At 60.4% G+C, this 20,240-nt stretch overlaps 1 protein-coding gene across 3 annotated transcripts; it reads left to right on the top strand.

The window, feature by feature from the left end:
- The first annotated feature begins 6,464 nt into the window (after positions 1–6,464).
- On the top strand, positions 6,465–12,114 carry NEUROD4 (neuronal differentiation 4). Of its 3 annotated transcripts, none has more exons than XM_052810313.1 (2): positions 6,465–6,630; positions 9,464–12,114. In XM_052810313.1, exon 2 carries the CDS (start codon positions 9,473–9,475, stop codon positions 10,466–10,468), a length of 996 nt encoding a protein of 331 aa, XP_052666273.1. In that variant the 5' UTR covers positions 6,465–6,630; positions 9,464–9,472; the 3' UTR covers positions 10,469–12,114. The 3 variants fall into 3 exon arrangements, with proteins under 3 accessions (XP_052666273.1, XP_052666274.1, XP_052666272.1); XM_052810314.1 differs by lacking the exon at positions 6,465–6,630 and adding an exon at positions 8,993–9,017; XM_052810312.1 differs by lacking the exon at positions 6,465–6,630 and adding an exon at positions 9,013–9,037.
- The last annotated feature ends 8,126 nt before the right edge of the window (positions 12,115–20,240 follow it).

Here is a 20,240-nt window from a genome sequence, read left to right as displayed (position 1 = left end):
CCAGGGCTGTGCTGTACCCCATGTCCTGGCCCCCCAAATCTCTCCTGTGACCCCAGGGCTGTGCTGTACCCCATGTCCTGGCCCCCCAAATCTCTCCTGTGACCCCAGGGCTGTGCTGTACCCCATGTTCTGGCCCCCCAAATGTCTTCTGTGACCCCAGGGCTGTGCTGTACCCCATGTCCTGGCCCCCAGATCTGCCCAGCATCCCCAGGGCTGTGCTGTACCCCATGTCCTGGAACCCCAGATCAGTCCTGTGACCCCAGAACTGTGCTGTACCCCATGTCCTGGAACCCCAAATCAGTCCTGTGACCCCAGGGCTGTGCTGTACCCCATGTCCTGGAACCCCAAATCTCTCCTGTGACCCCAGGGCTGTGCTGTACCCCATGTCCTGGAACCCCAAATCTCTCCTGTGACCCCAGGGCTGTGCTGTACACCATGTCCTGGAACCCCAAATCCGTCCTGTGACTCCAGGGCTGTGCTGTACCCCATGTCCTGGCCCCCCAAATCTCTCCTGTGACCCCAAGGCTGTGCTGTACCCCATGTTCTGGCCCCCCAAATCTGTCCTGTGACCCCAGGGCTGTGCTGTACCCCATGTTCTGGCCCCCCAAATCTCTCCTGTGACCCCAGGGCTGTGCTGTACCCCATGTCCTGGAACCCCAAATCAGTCCTGTGACCCCAGAACTGTGCTGTACCCCATGTCCTGACCCCCAGATCTGCCCAGCACCCCCAGGACTGTGCTGCCTCCAACCCTACATGCTGGGGGACGCAGAGGTTTGCACAAGCCCTCCTGCTCGAGGATCTCTGCGTGGCCAGGCTCTCATTTCCCCCAAATTTGTGGTGACGCCTGGATGCGGGCCCGGCGAGCACCCCGAGCGGGACGTGGGGTACCCCACAGGGCTGTGGGCTGCTGAGGTTTCTTACCAGCAGATGTCAGCTCCCGCCCGGGGATGCGCAGCCGGCGTTCGCCCAGCTCCGCTTCTGGCTCTGCACCCTCACACACGCGTGTGACGGAGCTGCAGCCTTCCCCGGGTGGGAGGTCACGGTCCCCAGGGGCAAGGGGGGGGGTCACAGAGCAGCCCCAGGGCTGTGTGTGCCATCACCGCTGCAGCGACCTGGGACAGTCCGTGGCTTTTCCTCTGGGAGCTGGGCAGCTCCCGCTCGTGACTCGGGCCTGTTCGGGGCTGCTCTGCAGAAGTCATATAAGAAAATATCTCGTTATTAAAATGACAGCATGCAGAGGAGGGGCTGGGCGCTGAGCTGAGCATCCCGGGGAGTTTTGGAGCAAGCAGAGGAGCAAGGGGAAAATGATGGTGCTGCTTGCCGGCAGCCTGGGAGGGCGAAGGGCTGCCCGGGGCTGGAGATCCCCCCCCTGAGCTGTCGAGGAATGATGGAGCGGGGCTGGACCAGCACCCCCAGACCGTGAGCAGCCCCCGGCCCCCGAGCAGATGTTGTCTGAACCCGCGCGCGCCCAGCATCCCCTCCGCCGAATTATGCCAACCTGGGAGCCTTCATTGAGATGCAAAGCAGGGGCTGGGGACGACACGCCGACTGCTCGTCCCAGACACCTGCACCCCGGCAGTGGGTCGGGGTGCTTCGCCTGCACCCCTAGTTTGACGGTGCCCTCCGGGGCACCTCTGTGCAGGAACCGCTGTGGCACGCTGGCTGCCCTTGGCGTGGGGACCCCCAGGACCCTGCCTGGCACGTGCATGCGTGGGGCAGGGGGACTGGGACGTGGTGGGTTGGATCCTGCTCCTCAGCAGCCAGGTTCATGTGTCCCCAGCCCACCCAGGACACCCCCACTATGAACCTGCTGGTGCGGCCCCGCTCCCAGCAGGAAAAGCCCGTCTCGGTGCTGAGCCTTGGGGGGTTTCTGCCCCAGCAGGGCTGGGGAAAAGGTTCTTTCCCTGCTCTGATAAACCGTTTTCTGGAGAAGGTGCTGGGCATCGCGCCCCTCTCTTTTCCAGAGACCTCTGGCAATGGGGTCCCCACTGAGCCGTGGGGACGTCCTGGCTTCACCCACGCTGATGCACCCGGTGATGGCACAGCTGGGGTGTCACTCGCTGTCCCCTGCATGCGATGGAGATGCCTTCCCTAAATAGGGACCATCCCCAGCATCCCCCAGCTCCGGGGTGTGCCCAGCCCTGCTCTCGGGAGGAGGATGCCTGGGCATCCCTGCCAGCTCCATGGGGCCGGAGGCAACCGGGAATGAATCTGGGCTTTCCCAGCTGTGCCCGCAGCCGCCGCGTCCTGCGGGCAGCCAGGAGCCCAGCGAGCCAGCAGCCGCTCTGGGAACAGCTCCCACGCTTGCTCTTGGGGGGGAACAGCGGGGTTGTGACCCTTGTCTCCCCTCTTGCTGGGGGTACTCGAGCCCCTCTCTGCCTCCCGGTCCATCTGGGCACTTCAGCATCCCTCCCACACCTGCCTCCTCGCCGGCGGAGCAGCCCTGGGCTGGGCAGGGGAAACTGAGGCAGGGAGCCATGTGAGAGGCTCAGCCCCGTACGTCTCCAGAGCACCCCGAAGCATTGGGACACGTTGTGTGCCCTGTATTCTGTGCCCCATGTCTGGGGGTTTTGGGGAGGGGGGGGGGCAGGAGGCAGCCAGCAGGCAGGAGGAGTGCTGCAGCGAGGGCTGGGGACACGGCTGGTCCCCACAGCGTGTCCCCAACCCCTGACGTGTCCCTTCTCCAGTGCCAACAGCCACCAGGGTGGTGAAACACCCTCTGCAGCCAACTGGACTCCATGGTTGGGCCACCAGGACAGTGCTCGTGGGGCTTGGGAGACCCCCAAAACTGAGCTGCCGGGGGACCCCAGGGACAGTGTCCCTTTGTCACAGCCCCCCCGCCACCTCTCCCCAGTGCCACCATCGCTCAAGTTGACAAACACGGGTCAGCGAGCGCTGGCCGCATCTTCCCCGGCCCCTCGCTGCCCCGCCGGGCCCCCCAGCCCCTGATTTCTCTTTAATTGCATTCCCCAGTGTCATGCAAATCAGCCGTCCTGGGCGCAGCTGCTGGGATTAAATTAGACCCCGTTAATACGCGGTAATTGCGTTTCCGCACAGGCCCAGGAATGCCAGCCCGGGCGTGGGGGCGGTGGGCGGCCGGCACCGGGGCGGCAATCGGCTTTCACAATATTTACTCTGGCAATTACCCTCCCTTCCAGGCCGTGGCCTCTCCGAGGCCAGGGGCTGGCAAGTGGGTTAGGGGACAGAGAGAAATGCTGGGGTGGGCGGCTGTGGCCTGGGGTGCTGGTGGGACACGGGGACAGGGCTGGGATGTGTCTCCCCCTTCTCATCATCCCCAAATGTTGCCCGTTGTATGTGCAGGTTTGTGCCCTGCCCGGAGCATCTGAGTGGTGGCTTCATTTTCTTTCCAGGTGGAGCATCATCGAGGTGCAATATCCCAGGATGGAGCATCATCAAGGTGGAGCATCCTAAGGTGGAGCATCGAGGTGGAGCATCCTAGGGTAGAGCATCATCGAGGTGGAGCATCATCAACGTGGAGCATCCTAGGATGGAGCATCATCAAGGTGGAGCATTCCAAATCTAGCTCCTTTTGGCAAGTCCTGCTGCCCTTGGGACAACCTGCTCCAGGTCCCCCCGAGTCCCCCCCATAGTGCCAGCCCCACCGGGATTGCAGCTTTCCCCCCTCTGTGATCGCAGCCCCAGGATGTGGAGCATCTGAGAAGGATGCTGCTTTCAAGGGAGATTTCCTTGCACAGTGCCAGGGAAGGGCCACAGGGTGAGGGACATCTTGCGTGTGACCAACAGATGGGGGTAACGTGGACAAGCTCAGGACCTGCCACCTCTTCTCTAGGTGTCACGGGGACAGTGCGGTCTGTTCCTCATGGTCTGCACTGCTCGGAGCCCCACAGCAGAGAGGGAAACTGAGGCTCAGGACGAGCAGGCACGGGTGGGAATATGCAGGGTGATGGGGACCCAAGCCATGCCCCTGAGCTGAGACGGGTGTGGGGTGATGAGCTGGTGTCCGGATCCACCAGTGCCTGGGGAATGGAGAGCTGGGGAGGGATATGGAGCGGTGGGAAGGTGATGGGGGGGTGGGATGAGATGTGGGGGACCTGCAGGGGATGGGAGACCTGAGGGGATGACCCTTGAGAGGTGGGAGGGTTAAATGAGGGATGGAGGATGTCTGGGAGGGATGGAAAGACATGGAGGGGGATGAAAGGGCTACGCAGGGGGGCATTGGGGGGGGGACGGACACAAGGAAAGGACACATGGGGGTGGGAGGCTCGTGGGGTGGGCACAGCTTGGGGTTTGGGGATCATCAGCGCGGCCCTGGTTTGCGGGGGGCTGGATGTGGGGCTGAGCCCAGCCGGTAAACGGTAACGCCTGGCTGCGCTTCCCTCCCGTCCACCTCAGAGACCCCCAGCACCCACCTGGGATGACACCTCCACCCCAGCCACAGCCCCCCCATCCTCTGCCCACCCAGGTCCCCATCCCGGCTTTGCGGTGCCCACCCCAGAGCTGGCGACGGAGGCGGGAACGGGAAGGTTGAACATCTTGCGAGAGCGGTCCCGGGGGGCCAGAACCGCCCGTAACCCCAACAGATGCAAAACCCCCCGCACAATGGGATTAGCGAGCGGCACGTGGCCGGGCGCTGAAAAGCGGCGAGGCCGGCAGACAATACACCCGCCATCGCCCCGCTCGCTCCCGGGGGTCATTCCTGCTCCCGGCATCTGAGGGCCACCGCCAACCCCGGGGGAGGCTTCGTCGTGTCTTCCCCCCCCCTCCTTCGGGCACCCACTGGCCTCTTTGTGCGGGTGCCCGGACCTGTTGGAGCCATCTGTCAGGGAGGGGACGAAGCCGTCGCCGAGCCGGGCAGTGTGGCAACAGGCAGATTTATTGGCCGCAATCTGTTCCTGCCTGCCCTGCCCGTCCCAGCCTGGCGGTGGGAAGTAAGCCATGAATCCACTAATGAATTAATTAGTATTCCCTGTAATCCCAGGCTGCCAAAGACATGATTGCAAGCGCTCTAAATTAATGTGAAGGGTCCTGCGGGCTGGCGCGTGCGGGGAGGCTCCCACGCAGCGATGCTGAGCTCTGGGATCAGAGTCCGGGCAGGGATGGAGTGCGGGGGGGGGGATATGACTTTTGGGGTGCCACCGCTGTCCCCCGCTTCCAGCCCCGCTGCTGCAGAGGGTCCCAGCCCAGCCCCTTCCCCAGGCCGGGGGGCAGAGCATGGCAACCCGTAACGCCCGTCCATTAATTAACGGGGGGGTCTTTTTCCGTCGCCCCCTCTCATCGGCCGGGGGCTGTGGAGCCTGGGGCCCCTTCTCTTGTCTGAGCGGCAGAGAGCTCAGCTGGGCCCCTTCTGGCCCTACCAGCCACTAATTACTCCCCCTCGCACTCTCATTACAGCTGGGAGGGAGCTGCGGCCCCCGCACCCACCCCCAGCACCTGGGCCGGAGCCAGCATCGCCCAGGGCCTGGCCCCCCCCGGCTCTCCCCGGCACCGGCATCGCCACGGCAGTGCGTGGCCAAGGGGGGTGGTGGGTGATGACACCCGAGTCTGAGACCCCAGCAGCCCTGTCTCACTGTCACATCATGCTTGGCTGTGCCCTGTCGGATGGGGACCCCCTGGGGGACTCCCCCCGTGGAGGGAGCTGTGTTGGCAGGGTCTGTCCTGGTGCTGGGCAAGCTGGGGTGCTCAGCCAGGGGTGCCCATCCATGGGTGCTCATCTAGAGATGCCCATCTTAAGGTGTTCATCCCAGGGTGCTCATCCAAGGGTGCTGGTCCAGGGATGCTGATCCACGGATGCTCACCCAAGGGTGCCCATCTAGGGGTGCCCATCAAGGGGCATCCATCCAGAGGCACCCATCTAGGAGTGTCCATCCAGGGGTGCCCATTGGGGGGTGCTCACTGAGGGTGGTCATCTAGGGATGCCCATCCTAGGGTGCTCATGCAAGGGTGCTGATCCAGGGAGACTCACCCAGGGGTGCTCATCTAGGGATGCCCATCCTAGGGTGTTCATCCAAGGGTGCTCATCCAAGGGTGCTGGTCCAGGGATGCTGATCCAGGGATGCTGATCCAGGGATGCTCACCCAAGGGTGCCCAGCCAGGGGTGCCCATCTAGGAGTGTCCATCCAGGGGTGCTCATCTAGAGATGCCCATCCTAGGGTGTTCATCCCAGGGTGCTCATCCAAGGGTGCTGGTCCAGGGATGCTCGTCCAGGGATGCTGATCCAGGGATTCTCACCCAAGGGTGCTGATCCAGGGGACCCTGGCCAGCATACCCACTCAAGGATGCTTGTCTAGGGACACCCATCCAAGGGTGCCCAGGGACCGGGGGTGCCCACCGGGGGGGGGGGGGGACGGACACCCATCCAGGGGTGCCCGGGGTTGCCGTCGGGGCCCCGGTGGGGTGGCGGGAGGAGCCGGGCTCGGCCACCTCCCCCCCGTGGGAGGAGCCACGCGTGGTCCGTGACCGGGCAGGAGCCGCCGGCAGAGCGGAGCTCTCAAAACCGGCCGACAGCGGAGCTGCCCGCTCCCGGTGCCGCTCCCGGTGCCGCTCCCGGTGCCGCTCCCGGTACCGCCGCCGCGGGAGCTGCCCGCGTCCCCGGGGCTGGGGCACCATGCGTCCGGGCAAGTGACAACGGGGACTCGCTCCGGTACCCAGGTAAGGGCGAACGGGGACCCCCAGGGGTGCTGGGGACCCGAAGGGACGTGTCGACGCCTTCGACGGGGCTCCCGGTTCCCCCGGCCACCCTCCGGGACGGTGGAGGGGAGGGGGTCTGTCCCGACAGCGGAGCAGTGGGACCCCGTCCCGGGGGGACTCTGCGCCTTTTGAGGGGTGCAGGGCGAAGGGTGGGATGGAGCCGGTGGTCCTGAGCTCCAGCCGCCCTCCCCGCCCCGGTTCCCCGCAGCCGTCGGGGATGGAGCCGTAGCCCCCGGGCCGGGGGGGGACGGGACACCCCGGTGCTGTGGGGGGGTCTTCCCTGCCTCGGAACTGGGCACTGGCTGGCAGCGGGGCCGGCCACCCTTGGCCACGTCGGGGCTAGGTTTTTGCTGGGGCTGGAGGTGATGAAGGTGAAGGGGGTGATGAAGGAGCTGCCCCAACCGCCGGCTTTTGTTAATCTGCTCCTGGGGGGGGGCAGCCCGGGGAGGGGAGCCCGGTCAGGGTACCCGGTGGTCTGCAAGCGCAGCCCCTTCCCCAGCTAGTCCTGCCCGGGGCTGGGACCCCAGCAGGGAGGAAAGCAGCATCCCTCACCTTCCTCCTCCTTTTCCAGGTCTGTGTGGTTGCTGCAGGACTGCCCTTCAGCAGATTCCCCCCATCCGAAAAAATGTCAGCCCATCCTCTCTCCCCTGCCCCAGTTGGCTGAGGGTGGGACTGGGACCATTAGTGGGACTGGGAGCTCTGGGCAGCCCCTGGTTCGGGACTCAGCCGACACCGGTGTCCCCAAAGCCACCTCGTTGGCCGTGCTGGAGCTGATGGAGCAGCTGTAGGGTTTTAATCCGCCCTGCAGCCAGAGCCCACCGGGTCCATGTACAGCTGGGCCACATCCTGCTGCGTTCCCAGGCAGGATACGGTGCAGAGGTCTCAAGTAAATCCTAATTTTCATGGTCTGCTTGGGGGTGTCTTGATCCGCTTGCCCCTCTCCATGATGAATTCCCAGCCCCAGCTGCCCATTTTGACCCTGGCTCTCATGCCAGCACCTTTTCTGCATCCCCATCCCCAGCCCTCTGTGTTTCTTTGGCTTTGGGTGGCCCTGTCTGGGGTCAGGGTCTACGTGCCAGGGGCTGTGCAGGGCTGGAGTTGATGAGTCTTTGTCCTGAACCAACTGTCCTACTCTGGGGGATCGAGTCCACTGGAAGGAAACCAGTGGAGGGCTGAAACCAAGTTCCTGGTCCTACAGGAAAGGAGAGGGAATTGAACCCACTTGTTTCGGGATGGGAGCTCGGTGCCTGGTGACACAAAGGGAGAGAGAGCATCTCCCTCTGCTCTGAGCTGAGCCATCCCTACTTGAAAATTAAATTTTCAAGCCTGCTACAGCAAGTTTTTTCCTGCAATGGGGTTTTTGTGGTTCTTTTAGACAATGTGGGCTGGAGATGTTTGAAAATGAAAGGTATCCAAAATAATGGGCTGGACAAACTTCCCATTCCACAGTGGGTTCCCACTGTCTCCTTACTTGGGAAACTGGGAAACTACCAGAGTGACTTCATCAGGCAATTCCCCCTCTGTCTACTTCCCCCCCCCCCCGCCCCTTTTAAAATATCAGTATTCTGGAGAAAGAGAGCAAAATCCCTAAAAATTCAAACTGGATTTTCAAAAAGACAACCTCCGGAAACATTTCCATGGGAATACTGTGCCACGAAGTGCAGGGAAGGGGGGAAGACGCTGGGCTTGCTTCTTGAGCAGAGCCCCAAACCTGGTGATTTTCTTCTGGGATGGATTCTGGTGGACAGGACCAGCGAGGGACGGGAGCTGCAGGCAGGGATGCTGCATTTGGGACAGGTCCCCAAGGGTGGAGTGAAAGTAACCCTCAGACTGCAGCCTGGAGGGGTTTTGGAGCAGATCTGAAGCCGTTTCTGGGCTGCTCTCAGCACACAAGGTGGGTGCAGCCCTGTGGTCCCACCAGAATGCTGGCAGAAAGTATTTGGACCCGCTCCATCCTCGCTTAGCCAAACCCATCCATTCGTCCCAAAGATGGTCCTTCACCACCTTCGCCCACCAGATTTCCCAGCATCTGACAGACCCCTATTACTCTGCCGAAGAGCTAATTGGGGCCACATGGTCCTCTGGGGATACAATGGCTGTGCGCAGCAATTAACACCCTAATCCAGCCCTCAAGCCCCATCACGCATATTAAAAGTGGGATTTTCCAATGGGGTGGACAGGGGCAGTGGAGCCAGGGCTTGGGCAGCACACTTTCAGCAAAGCTGCTTAGATGCTAAGCTTTATTAAATGAGTCAGGCACGATGACAGGATTTGGGGAGCTGATTAACATGAAACCTAGGCTGGTTTGTGCGGTGTGACTGCATTCGTTATGGCAGAGGGAAACGAAGGTTCAAGCCAATGTGCTCGGGTTAGAAGAGCTCAGGCAGGAAAATCTCCAGAGGCAGCTCAGCAGAGGACCTTTACTTTCAGGCTCCCTTTTGCAACCCACAACGTGACAATCAAGGTTGAAGCCATGAGGGGAGGGACTCATGAGTGGGAATAACCCTAAAATTGAATTGCTGGAAGCCTTGAAAAGGAATTGCTGGAAGCCCTGGAAAAGAGCTGATGGACCCCAGGGAGAGGCTTCAGTGGCTCCCCCCAAAATTCAGCAGAAATTATTGTAGATAGCTAAATAGATAGATGATGGATAAATAGATTCTGTAGGTACCACTGGTGGACAGAAAGCAGTTGATGCTTCTGGAAGATGATTTTGACCTCAGTTCTTAATGCCCTCAACATGTTGAGCAACTTTCCTGCTGGAATTCGTTAACGTCTCCTTGTCCCTTTGTTGCAGAGATCAGAGATGACCAAGACGTATGCCAAGCCCAAAGAGATGGCGGAGCTTGTGAGCACCCAAGCCTGGATGGACGAAACGTTGAGCTCCAAAGATGAGCCGAAGGAAGAGGACAGCAGGCAAGGTCCTTTTGGATTGATGTCTGGCTTGAATGAAGAGCATGACAGCATCGAGGAAGAAGAGGAGGAAGAGGATGATGGGGAAAAGCCGAAGAGAAGAGGACCAAAGAAGAAGAAAATGACCAAGGCGAGGCTGGAGCGGTTCAGGGCCCGGCGGGTGAAAGCCAATGCCCGGGAGCGCACGCGAATGCACGGTCTGAATGATGCTCTTGACAACCTGAGGAGGGTGATGCCCTGCTACTCCAAGACTCAGAAATTGTCCAAGATTGAGACACTGAGGCTTGCAAGGAACTACATCTGGGCTCTGTCTGAGGTGCTCGAAACGGGGCAGACTCCTGAAGGGAAGAGCTTTGTGGAGATGCTCTGCAAGGGCTTGTCCCAGCCCACCAGCAACCTGGTGGCTGGCTGTCTGCAGCTGGGACCGCAGACCTTGTTCCTGGAGAAGCATGAAGAAAAGTCCCCGGTGTGTGAAACGGCCATATCCAGCCACTCCTTCACCTACCAGTCCCCGGGGCTCCCAAGCCCACCCTATGGGACCATGGAAACGCATCTGCTGCATTTAAAGCCTCCCACCTTCAAGAGCTTGGTGGATGCTTCCTTTGGAAACCATCCCTCTGACTGCACCACTCCCCCCTATGAGGGTCCCCTGACGCCGCCCCTGAGCATCAGCGGGAACTTCTCCTTGAAGCAAGATGGGTCTCCAGACCTGGATAAATCCTACACCTTCATGGCCCACTATCCCTCAGTCAGCCTGGCTGGAGCACATGGACATGCCTCTCACTTCCAAAACACAGTGCCCCGCTACGAGATCCCCATAGACATGAGCTATGAGTCCTACCCACACCACGTGGCCGGGCCTCAGCTCAACGCCATCTTCAACGAATAGCAAAGCAGAGTTAGACCCAAATTCTTGATGCAGAGAGAAGTTCAGCTGCATTGTGGAACTGTTTCTAGAACGGACACAACTGGAGTGAGGATATCGCCACTACGGGGTAAGAGACTTCTGAGCATCTCTGCAGGACATCGCTGTGGAAGGTTCAGCTGGCCCTCCTGTCCTCTCCCAACAAGTCTGCACTGGTGCCACCTTGCTGATTTCCGAGCTGTCCCCAGGAGCCACGTGAACCCTTCCCGACAGCTGAACTCTGAGCAGCCACCGCTGAAAGCTGAGCCGTTGCCTCCCGCTCGCTCTCCCCCAGAGATGCTCATGAAGGTGGCTTCACCCTGCAGGACTTTCTGCCCGAACGCACTCCAGCACTTGGGATCCGCCGTTGCCAAGACGTTACGGCTTCTTTTCCTCCCTCCTTGGGGTGGTGGGGCACGGGCACACCACTGTCTCGCATCAGGTGGAGACAAGTCCCTCCTGCCCCTCGGGATGACCGGTTCTCCTTCCACACGCTCTGGTGGGGTCATGGTTTTCCCAGTCCAGCCATGCCCAGGCAGGCTGACAGAGGTGGGAATGATCGCTCGCAGAAGACCAACACGGTTGCTCCTCCTTGAAGCTTCCCACCCAACGGAGAACCTTATCCTTGCTGCCACCGTATCATCCAGGGATGGCATGGTCCAGCCAGGCTCAGAGCTTCTCCGTGATGATCCCTCCACCGCTCTGCTCCTGTGCTGAGCCCTGCTGCCCGTCCTCTCCTGAGCCTCACACCTTGCCTGTGCCCTACAGCCAGCACGAGATTATCAGCACACGGATCTTGAAACCTCGTTAAGGGACTGTTGATCTTTCAGAGCGCAAATATCCCGGCTGGAAGAGGAGCTCTCAGCTGAACCCTTGCCCCCAACTAGGGCCACATCTTCTTACGGTTTGTAGTGTTATTTATCATGATCTGTGTCCTGAAGACATCCTGCCAAAGGAAGTGTGTCTTAATTTCCTGTTTTATTTATTATTTACTGTGTGTGGGGGGGGTCTAATTTATTTCCTTCCATTTTACATGAAATGTGGAATGTGCTAAATAACCTCCTCATTTTCCAATTGACTTCCAAGTGCTTAGTTGGAGTTAGCTTTGTGGAGACGTGTGGTTTTTGCAGTGCTGTTGCTCCAGGATTATTTATTAGCCATTATTTATTTAATTTATTTTCTTCCTGCCCTTATGATCTATTTTCTGGTGATGAAACCAAGTATTTAACCAAGGGGTTACATATTTAATGTTGAGCTACATATTTAACATGGCGATTTCTTGGATTTCGGAGGCTGATTGTGCCCAGCAGCTCCCAACTCATCCCTTGTATTTCTATATAAGCAATAACTTTTAAAGGCTATGCAACTATTTTTGTTTTCAAGAAAATCCAGGCAACTATTTTTGATGTCCCACTGGCCTTGCGAGCCCGGCTGGCCAAACCTCCCTGTTTTGCAGAGGTGTTTTGTATAGAGTTGGGAATTTGGAGATGACTTGAGCTCCGGGGGTCCCTCCCAGCCCCTGGGTCCTGGGGCTTCTTCCCTTTTGTACTGAGAGCAAATGTTTATCCTTTTGTAAAGAAAGCAGAATTGGGTTTTTAGCTCAAATAAAGTTGTGGTCTTGTTTCAAGCAGCATCACCCCAGGGCTGTTGTCTCCTTTTCTGTGGTCTTGAGCATGGTGGTGGTGGTGAGGGGTTGCTTGGGGGGAAGCAGATGACCCGTGCTGGGATCCCTGACCCCAGGGCTTGGCTGCTGGTGGCTAGTGCTGGCCATGGGACCAGCACTGGCCAATGGGACTCCCTGGGAAGGGACCCCCTGGGAAGGGACCCATCTCCAGAGGCATGGGGGGTGATGGGTGGTGGTGGGCTCAGCTGCGGGGCGAGGGTGGGTGCGTTTTAACATGGAGCTACTGCTGGCTCTGCCCCGGGGCTCTGCCTGTCTGGCCCCGGCGTTCATGGGATGCACGTCAAGAACATATGCTCACACAGGCATAGACACACACGCAAACACGCGCCGTCACACACACGTGCTGCCCCAGCCACGCACACACATGTGCACCTGCATGGATGTGCCCATACGGGCACGCACGAACGTGACACACACACGCGTGCAGGCAACCGTTTGCACGTGCGCGCGCTGACGCACCGCGCACGTACGTGCCGATGCGTTGTCCTGTGCAGGTCTGCGTGTGCGCACGCTCTTGTGAGCAATCCCTAAATGCGCACGTGGAGACGTGCGTGTGCAAGCACACGCGCACGTGGGTCGGCTCCGCACCGGGACGTGTCCCGCCTGCTCCGTGAGGGTGAGGCACAGGGGACGTGGGCGTCCTGACTTCACCCCCCTCTACGCCATCGCCCCGACCGAGAGCGGGGTGTGCGTGCCCCTGCCCCAACAGCCCCCACGAGTCCTCATTTCCCAGCTGCGCTAAAAACCCAAAACAGCTTCTGGCTGCCACCGAAGCCTCTCCTCCCCGCGGCCCCTCGCACGGGGACCCCCACGCTCCACGTGTCCTCGCACAGCTCAGTGCCTCTCCGTCCCCCCAGCCTCGCACGCCGGCTGCTGCCGGGAGTCCGGTGGGAACTGCCGAGTGCCTCGTCCCCGCAAGCTGTGCCCGGCACGTGGCTGGCCCGTGCGGGGCGAGGGGCTCTCTGGGGGGGCCCGCAGCTGCAGCCGTGCTGCAAAGGGCTGGGGGAGATGCTGCGGCTCCGAGCTGGGACAGGGTTGAGCCGCACGGGAGGTGTGAGCCGGGCAGGGGGCTGGCGAGGAAAGGAGATCTCGTATATTTTGGATATTAGGAAAAATTTGGGGATATTAGGAAAAATTTCTTTACAGAGAGGGTTGTCAGGCATTGGAACAGGCTGCCCAGGGAAGTGGTTGAGTCACCGTCCCTGGAGGTATTCAAAAAGCGCATAGACGGGGTACTCCAGAACACGGTTTAGTGGGCATGGATGATGGTTGGACTCGATGATCTTGAAGGTCTTTTCCAACCTAAATGATTCTATGATTCTATGTGTGTGTCCCCCAGCAAGCGGGGAGTGGGCTGGAGATGCACCTAGCCGGGGATGGGTCTTATCCTGCCCTGGTCTGTGCCGTGGGCTGGGGGTTATTGCAGCCTGTGGAAGCGGGGAGACCCTTGCCAGCATGTACGCACAACATATATATGCACACGCACATTCAAAACACTCCAACGCTTACACACGTATGCGCGCAGGGACGGCTGCACGCACAAATAAATGAGTACAACATCTGTGCGGGCACACACGGCCTCACGACCCTCCTGCACGGCGCTGTGCTGGATACCTACGGCCGTGCACAAACGCGCGCGCGTGTGCAAACCCACACCCCGGACACCTCCGGCCACGCACGTGTGTGCGCGCACCCACAGACACATCCCCGATGGCAGCGTGACCCTTACACCGATGCTCTGGGAGCAGCGGGATAAGGACAGCGGCTGGCTGCCCGCTGGTGCCAGGGTCCAGCTGTGCCCCCGGCCCCCCCCTTCCCAGTCCCCCCGCCCTGGCCCTTTGCTTGCTGGCCAGTGGCCAAGCCCTGCTCTGTGCCAGGTCCCCCAGGCGCGTGTGTGCCCGACAGCAGGGGAATCGCCCCTTCCAGCAGCCCCAGCCTGTGCCAAGAGGGCAGGGAATCGTGCCAGGCTGGGGCAAACGCTGCCCCGCTCCTGCTCTGCCCCCCCCCGGGGGGGTTGCGTGTGTGCACGGGCGTGCGAAAGCACAGCTGGCCCCCCCGGTACGTGTGCGGGGGGCGAGGGAATACCCCAGTGTGTGTGCACGCAGGGTGAGCAGTCCATGAGGAGCCCCGGGGTTGTGGCTCCGCTGGCTGGCACTTGGGCTTGTTTAAATCCCCCGTGTCTCTGCAGGACGGGGGGGGCTTGGCACTGGTGAGGCTGCTGGGATGGTGTGGAGCTGAGAACTGACGTGCTCGCTGCACCACACGCTCCCCACCACTGGCATAGCCTGGGAGCCGATGGAGCAGGTCCCTCTTGTCCCTTGGGTGGCCCAGGTGAGGTCCCTCTCCACCCCATGCCTTGGTGGGTCCCTGCAGCTCCCACCACCCCCGCCATCCTCCCAGTGTGGGGGGGAGGCTGGGAGAGGTCCCACAGCTGGGGCAGGATTAGAGGATGCTCTTTCTCCTGGAAGAAGGACCGGGGAGGCTGGAGCAGCTATCGGGAACCTCTGATGGTCCATCGTCTTCTCATGCTCCAGCTCCTGCATCTCCAATAGCTGGGTGAGCATTGGTTTTGGATGCAGAGCAGACAGCTCCGGACACCTCTTGGACTTCTAAAGCTTTGCTTTAACTCCACCAAGGTCTCCATCTGGGTCCATGTGGAGGTTGGCTTGGATGGCAGAGCCAGACCCTCTCTGGCACCCCAGCAGCCAGTCCCATCTTTGGGGGACCTGGCCGAAAACCAGGACTCTTTTTTTTTAAGGATACTGGAAGGAGAAAGCCATCTGGGGAACGTGCAAGGTGAAGGATGACCATCAGATCTGAAAAGGCCAGCTGGGAACAACCTCCTACACCGTCCTTCCCTTGGCAGGTGGAGAAGACCCCAAGGGAGGGATGCTTCATCCCCCGACCCACATGAGCTATTGCCATGGCAGCGGTTGGGGCATCCAGCACCAGTTGGACACGTGGCTTGGTCAACAGTGGTGGTGTCCATGGAATGGGTCTCCCCACCTCTGGGCAAACCACAGTTGGGAGCAACACTTTGCTCCGAGGGTCCTGACTCCAAGTCGCCCTGGTTTCCACAGTGGGGTGGGAGTGCCCAGAGCTCTATAATTGCTAAGTCTTTTTAAACCCCAGATTTAAAAGCTGTAATTCTGATATTGTTTGTAATCTGATAACACTGTGAGCCACTGAGCTCCTAATGTGCCCAGCTTGGGAAACCACAAGGATTTTCCCACTAAGCCGAAATATCAGACTGTTGATTCTTGAGTTAATCATCTTTTCCCCCTTGGGGACATCAGATTTTGGCAACTAACTTTCTTGCTGATTAGTGTGGGACGGTGGGAGAGAAGCCGTGCGTGGCCCCAAGAGGATCAACGTGGTGGCACCACGCTTGACCCTGGGGAAAATGGGATGTGCCAGGACACAGCTTGTCTGCACCCAGCAGGCATCGAGGGTTAAATTGGGCTTGTGCAAAGCCGTGACCCTCAGGCTCACGCTGTGTGTTGGAAACCAACCCGTCATTTACACGTTTGCAGCCTTCAGGACCAGTCTCTTCTTTCCATGAGTCCAAGCTGTTGCTCCTGGACATGGTTGCGCAGGTGGGTAACTCCTGTGCATGGGCTGTCCCCATCCCTGCAGCATCCAGCATCCTCCAGTCCATCCTCCCAGCATCCCACCAAGCCCTGGAGCGGTATGCTTGCAGCTCCGGCCACCCTGGTCCTTGGAGCATGGGACCAGGCAATGCCACAGCACAGGAGATTGATCCCCTTGGATGTGCTGTGGGGATGGATGCCTGGGAGAAGAGCCTGGCCAGCCTTAGCTGCAGTGCAGCACATCCCAGGCTGTGGTGTCCTGTGAGCTTTCCAAGGTTGCACCTCACCCATCTAACAGGGGATCCGTGGCTGCTCCACCACCCTGCTACACCCCCCGCACCCTACCCGGGCCAGGGGACCCAGGGGAGGGCAAGGTCCCCTTCCCACATCCAGCCTGGTGGAGATGGGACCAGTCTCCCCATCCTGCCGGCTCCTCCGGAGCCTCCCACCAGTGCGGGGCGGGTAATTCGCACAAATCCTGGCGCTGGCTCCGCCGAGCCCCTAAGCTCTTTGCTGCGCTCCAGATCAGCCGCGGTTCAATCTGTTTGCAAAGCTGTACAGAGTGTTTACGCAGCGGGGACCGGTCCAGGGGATTAGGGGAAACGCTCCCCGGCATCTGCTCGGTCCAGCCGCGGCCAGTGCCGGAGCATCCCTTGCCTGGGGGAGCCATCCCGGCTCTCCCAGCCTTCCCCATCCCCACCCTGCCATGGGATCCAGGGAGCGTGCTGGCTCCAAAGGTGCTGCGTGTCCTCCTGGCACCCAAAGGGATTTTGCTGCTGGCAAAGGGTCCTGCTCGTAGTGGAGGACATCGTGGTCTTACCCCAGGGCTGGCATAGGTCCTGGTGGGCTGGCTGACCCCGAGGGAAGCTCAGGGTGATAAAGAGGGATTGTCATGCAGCTGGGAGAGGTGTCACCCCTTCCTCTGGACTCTGGGGAGTCTCAGGACATCCCTGACTGATGAACCCATGGGTACCTGGGCAATACTAACCCTGTGCCAGCTTCCAGCAGCAGAAGGACCCTCTCGCAGAGTCCTCTCCTTCCTGAGCCCCTCTTCGGTGTCCAGAGCAGAACCAGAGTGCCGTGACCATGCAGAGAGAAGGGGATGCAGATGTCACCATGAACTGAGTCTTACCCCGGCTGGGCTCGCAGGGAGCGGTGGCCAGGATGAGGGAGGACCACGAGGTCCGTTCAGAGGATGCCACACGCGGCACTTCAATCTTCTCCCCCCTCTCCCACCGTCTGCTCTGGTCTGGAAGCTTCAGAGATCGTGTTTGAGGGGTGTTCCTGGGGTGTCACTTGGACCTGAGCCCTGATGCTCCAGCAGAGGGGATAGAAAACCCTGGCCCACCAGAAGAGCTCGTGGGAACGCGGCTGCTCATCCCGGAGCTGTGCCAGCCCACAGCCATCCCCCAGCCCGTTCTGCTGAGGGCTGCGGTCACCGGCCGGGCTGCCGTTGGGGTGGTAAATCATGTCCTGCAAGACCGGAGCACATCGTTGTCCTGCCCAAAAGGATCTGGGCTCCCGGCAAGGGCTGGCAGCCTGGAACATCCCAAAGTCAGCCTGCGGGATGGGACCAGGGCTGCATGCCCCGTCCCAGTGGCTGAGCAGCTCCGTCGGGACTGGCAGCGCAGGCAGGGACAGGCAGGGACAGGCAGCCCTGGGCAATCCCCGGAGCCCGCGCTGGCATCTGGGGGGCACCGGGCGTTTCATTCAGCCCCTTCCCTGGCCGAGACGTGGGAGATGGCAGCTGTCATGCACTGGCCAGCACACACACACACAGGGTTGGGTTTTTTTTTTTTAATATTATAATACAAGTTCAGGAACCTCCCAGCTTAATCCCCACCAGATAAACTAACAGCGGAGAGATTTGGAGTTATTGACGAAGTCTTGCTGCTCGGGCGAGATTAGAGCTCGGCTTAATCTTGTAGCAGGAGGGTTTGGGGACGGTTTAATCAGAATTTGTACAGGAATAATCCCGTCTTTAAACTCGTCCCTGGCCCAATCCCTCCCAAGTTGTAATCAGGCAGGAGCCTCTCAGATGAAGAGGCCTCAGGGGGTATTTCCAGCCCAAATGATGCAGGGGGAGTCCCAGAGATGTGAGCCAAGGGCAAGCAGGTGCCGAAGACCTCACACGCACCCCCCCCAGGGCACTGCCACCTTCTCCAGCCCTTCCCGGAGGGGAAACTGAGGCAAGGACCCCAGTGAGCCCTGAGGCTCCGATTCTTGCTGTCCTCCTGTGTGGTGACTCGAGACCAGTTTCTGCAAAGGATTAAGCTTGCTGGATTTGGCCACGTGCCCACAAGATGCCCAAGCCAGCATCAGCCCTGGAGGTACCTGGAGGCTGGGGGACACTGAGATGTCACCTGGCCAGAAAATCTTGAATTTCCAGCCCCCCAGGCCAGAGGATAGGCACTGAAAGGCAGGTGGCACCAGGACCATCCCAGCCCTGAGAACTAACCCAAAGCTCGGGGGCTCATCCTGCTGCCCACAGCCCCCCCAGATGAAGCCCTGAGCAAGCAGCCAGGCTGGGCTATTCAAAGGAGGTCTCCCGTGCAAGCAGCCCTGCACAAAACCCACTTAACTCACAAAGAAAAAATTAAATCACCTGCAAATGAGGTTACAACCAGCATCGAGAGAGCTGGCTGCACGCTTTTGCCCTCCAACCCCTGCCCTGCGTGCCATAAGCTGCTCCCTTAACCGTGGCGTGCCTCAGTTTCCCCCGCAGGGCTGCCGGACTCGCCGGACCCTGATGCAGCGCCAGCGCCCGGCGGGGACGCGGCCGCTTTTGTGCCACGCCAGCTCTTTCAGGGAGCACAAAGACGGGACACGGCGGCACAGATGGACCCTTTCAGAGGGGAGCGGGCTCCTTTCTCCGTCTGCCGCCGGGCTTTGCCTTCCGTCGCAATCCCCCTTAATTGAATCCGCACTTTCATAGCTCATTACCCCCCTGATGGATTGGATTAGCCCGAGCTGCAGCCCGCCAGCCTCTGCGGGGAACAGTTGGCTGCTCGGCGTCCCTGCGGGGAGCAAAGAGAAAGGTGTGGAGGGGGCCCAGCAGGCTCCCGGCCGTTAGCCGAAGCTCAGGGGCAACGGACGTGACCTCGGCTTGCCTCTCCAACGGCCGGACCCAGCTGTGGTCCGGCAGCACAGGCATCCCTGCCCGCTCGCCGTGCCGTGGCCAGGGTGGACGGCCAGTCCTCAACCGTGCTCCCACCCTCTGTGCTGTGTGGGGTTTTGGACCCCCTGGGTGACATGCTGTGGTCCTGGTTTTCCCCGGTGGTATTTATTTGATCATAGGAAGAGCATCCCTGGGATGGGAGGGATGCAGGAGGGATGCAGGAGGGATGCAGGAGGGATGGGGGGGGACCAGCTCCGGCTTGGGGCATCAATGACCTAACCCTGCATCTCGCGTGACTTGTGGCAGCGCAAGAGGAGAGGGGGGCCCCGCCACCCCAAACGCGGGGCAGGACGCCGGCACGTGCCGATCCCCCCCCTGCTGCCGCTGGCGTGTCCATATGGGCTAACGGCCGCTGCCGCGGCGGCTCCCGGCCCCACTCGCTCATTAACCTCTGCTCCGGGGGTGGACCCCCAGCCCAGCTGCCAGCGATGCTCCGTGCCCCCTCCCCGGCTGCTCGGGGGGGGTCAGGGGGGCCTCTGCTCTCCCCTACCCCTTTCGTCCTCAGGATGAATCAGTGTAAAAGGAGGATTTACCATACCTAAACCCTGGCTGGCCTCTTACGCCAACCATGGCAGGATTTGACCCCTCTCCACTGCATTCCCTGTGGGCTGGGGGAGAATGGGGATGCTGCCCAGGGGTCCCTTCCAGCCGGTTGCTCACAGACCCTGCCGTGCACGCAAGGGCTGGGTTGGTTTGGGTCATTTTCTCAGTTAACTTGTGGTGAAGGCTGGGACAGAGGGTTTCTGGGCCACCTTGGAGTTTCCCATATGCAGGACAGCATCTCCATCACCATACAGCTGAGCATCACAGCTGCGTGCCAAGCTGTGCCGGGGATGGGGCAGAGCATGGGGCTCATCGGTGGGGGGCATTTCTGCCCCCCCTGAAGATGCTGAGCCCTGGAAAAGGGAGGTGGCCGCATCCACACCGGGCTTTTTGCAGGAGTACCCCAGCGGTGCTTCCCCAGCGGCAGCAAGGAGGGATGCTGCCCGGGCTGCGGGAGCAAGCCGAGGGCTGGGGCCATACATCCAGATGGAGATCTTGTCCTGCCAGCTCAGACATCTGATCGCAGTGGATAAAAAAGTGCCCGCGGCATAAATGGTTTAGCATATTCCCCTCTGCATCCTCATCCTCTTAGCAAAAGGTATAGCCGGGCACTCCCGACAGGCTCTCCTACCAGATGCGGCCAGAGTCCCATCGGGGTAGTTAGTGCCGTATCGTTTACGGGAGGGGATTAGAGAGCCTCCACTTAGAGTCACGGTCCCCAAGGCCTCTCGGATTAGGATATAATGCAGCAAGCTTTGCCTT

The sequence above is a fragment of the Harpia harpyja genome, chromosome 15, assembly GCF_026419915.1.
Source record: "Harpia harpyja isolate bHarHar1 chromosome 15, bHarHar1 primary haplotype, whole genome shotgun sequence".
Classification (NCBI taxonomy): domain Eukaryota; kingdom Metazoa; phylum Chordata; class Aves; order Accipitriformes; family Accipitridae; genus Harpia; species Harpia harpyja.
The sequence above is the reverse complement of the archived record's forward strand: the minus strand, read 5'-3'. Positions and strand labels throughout refer to the sequence as shown.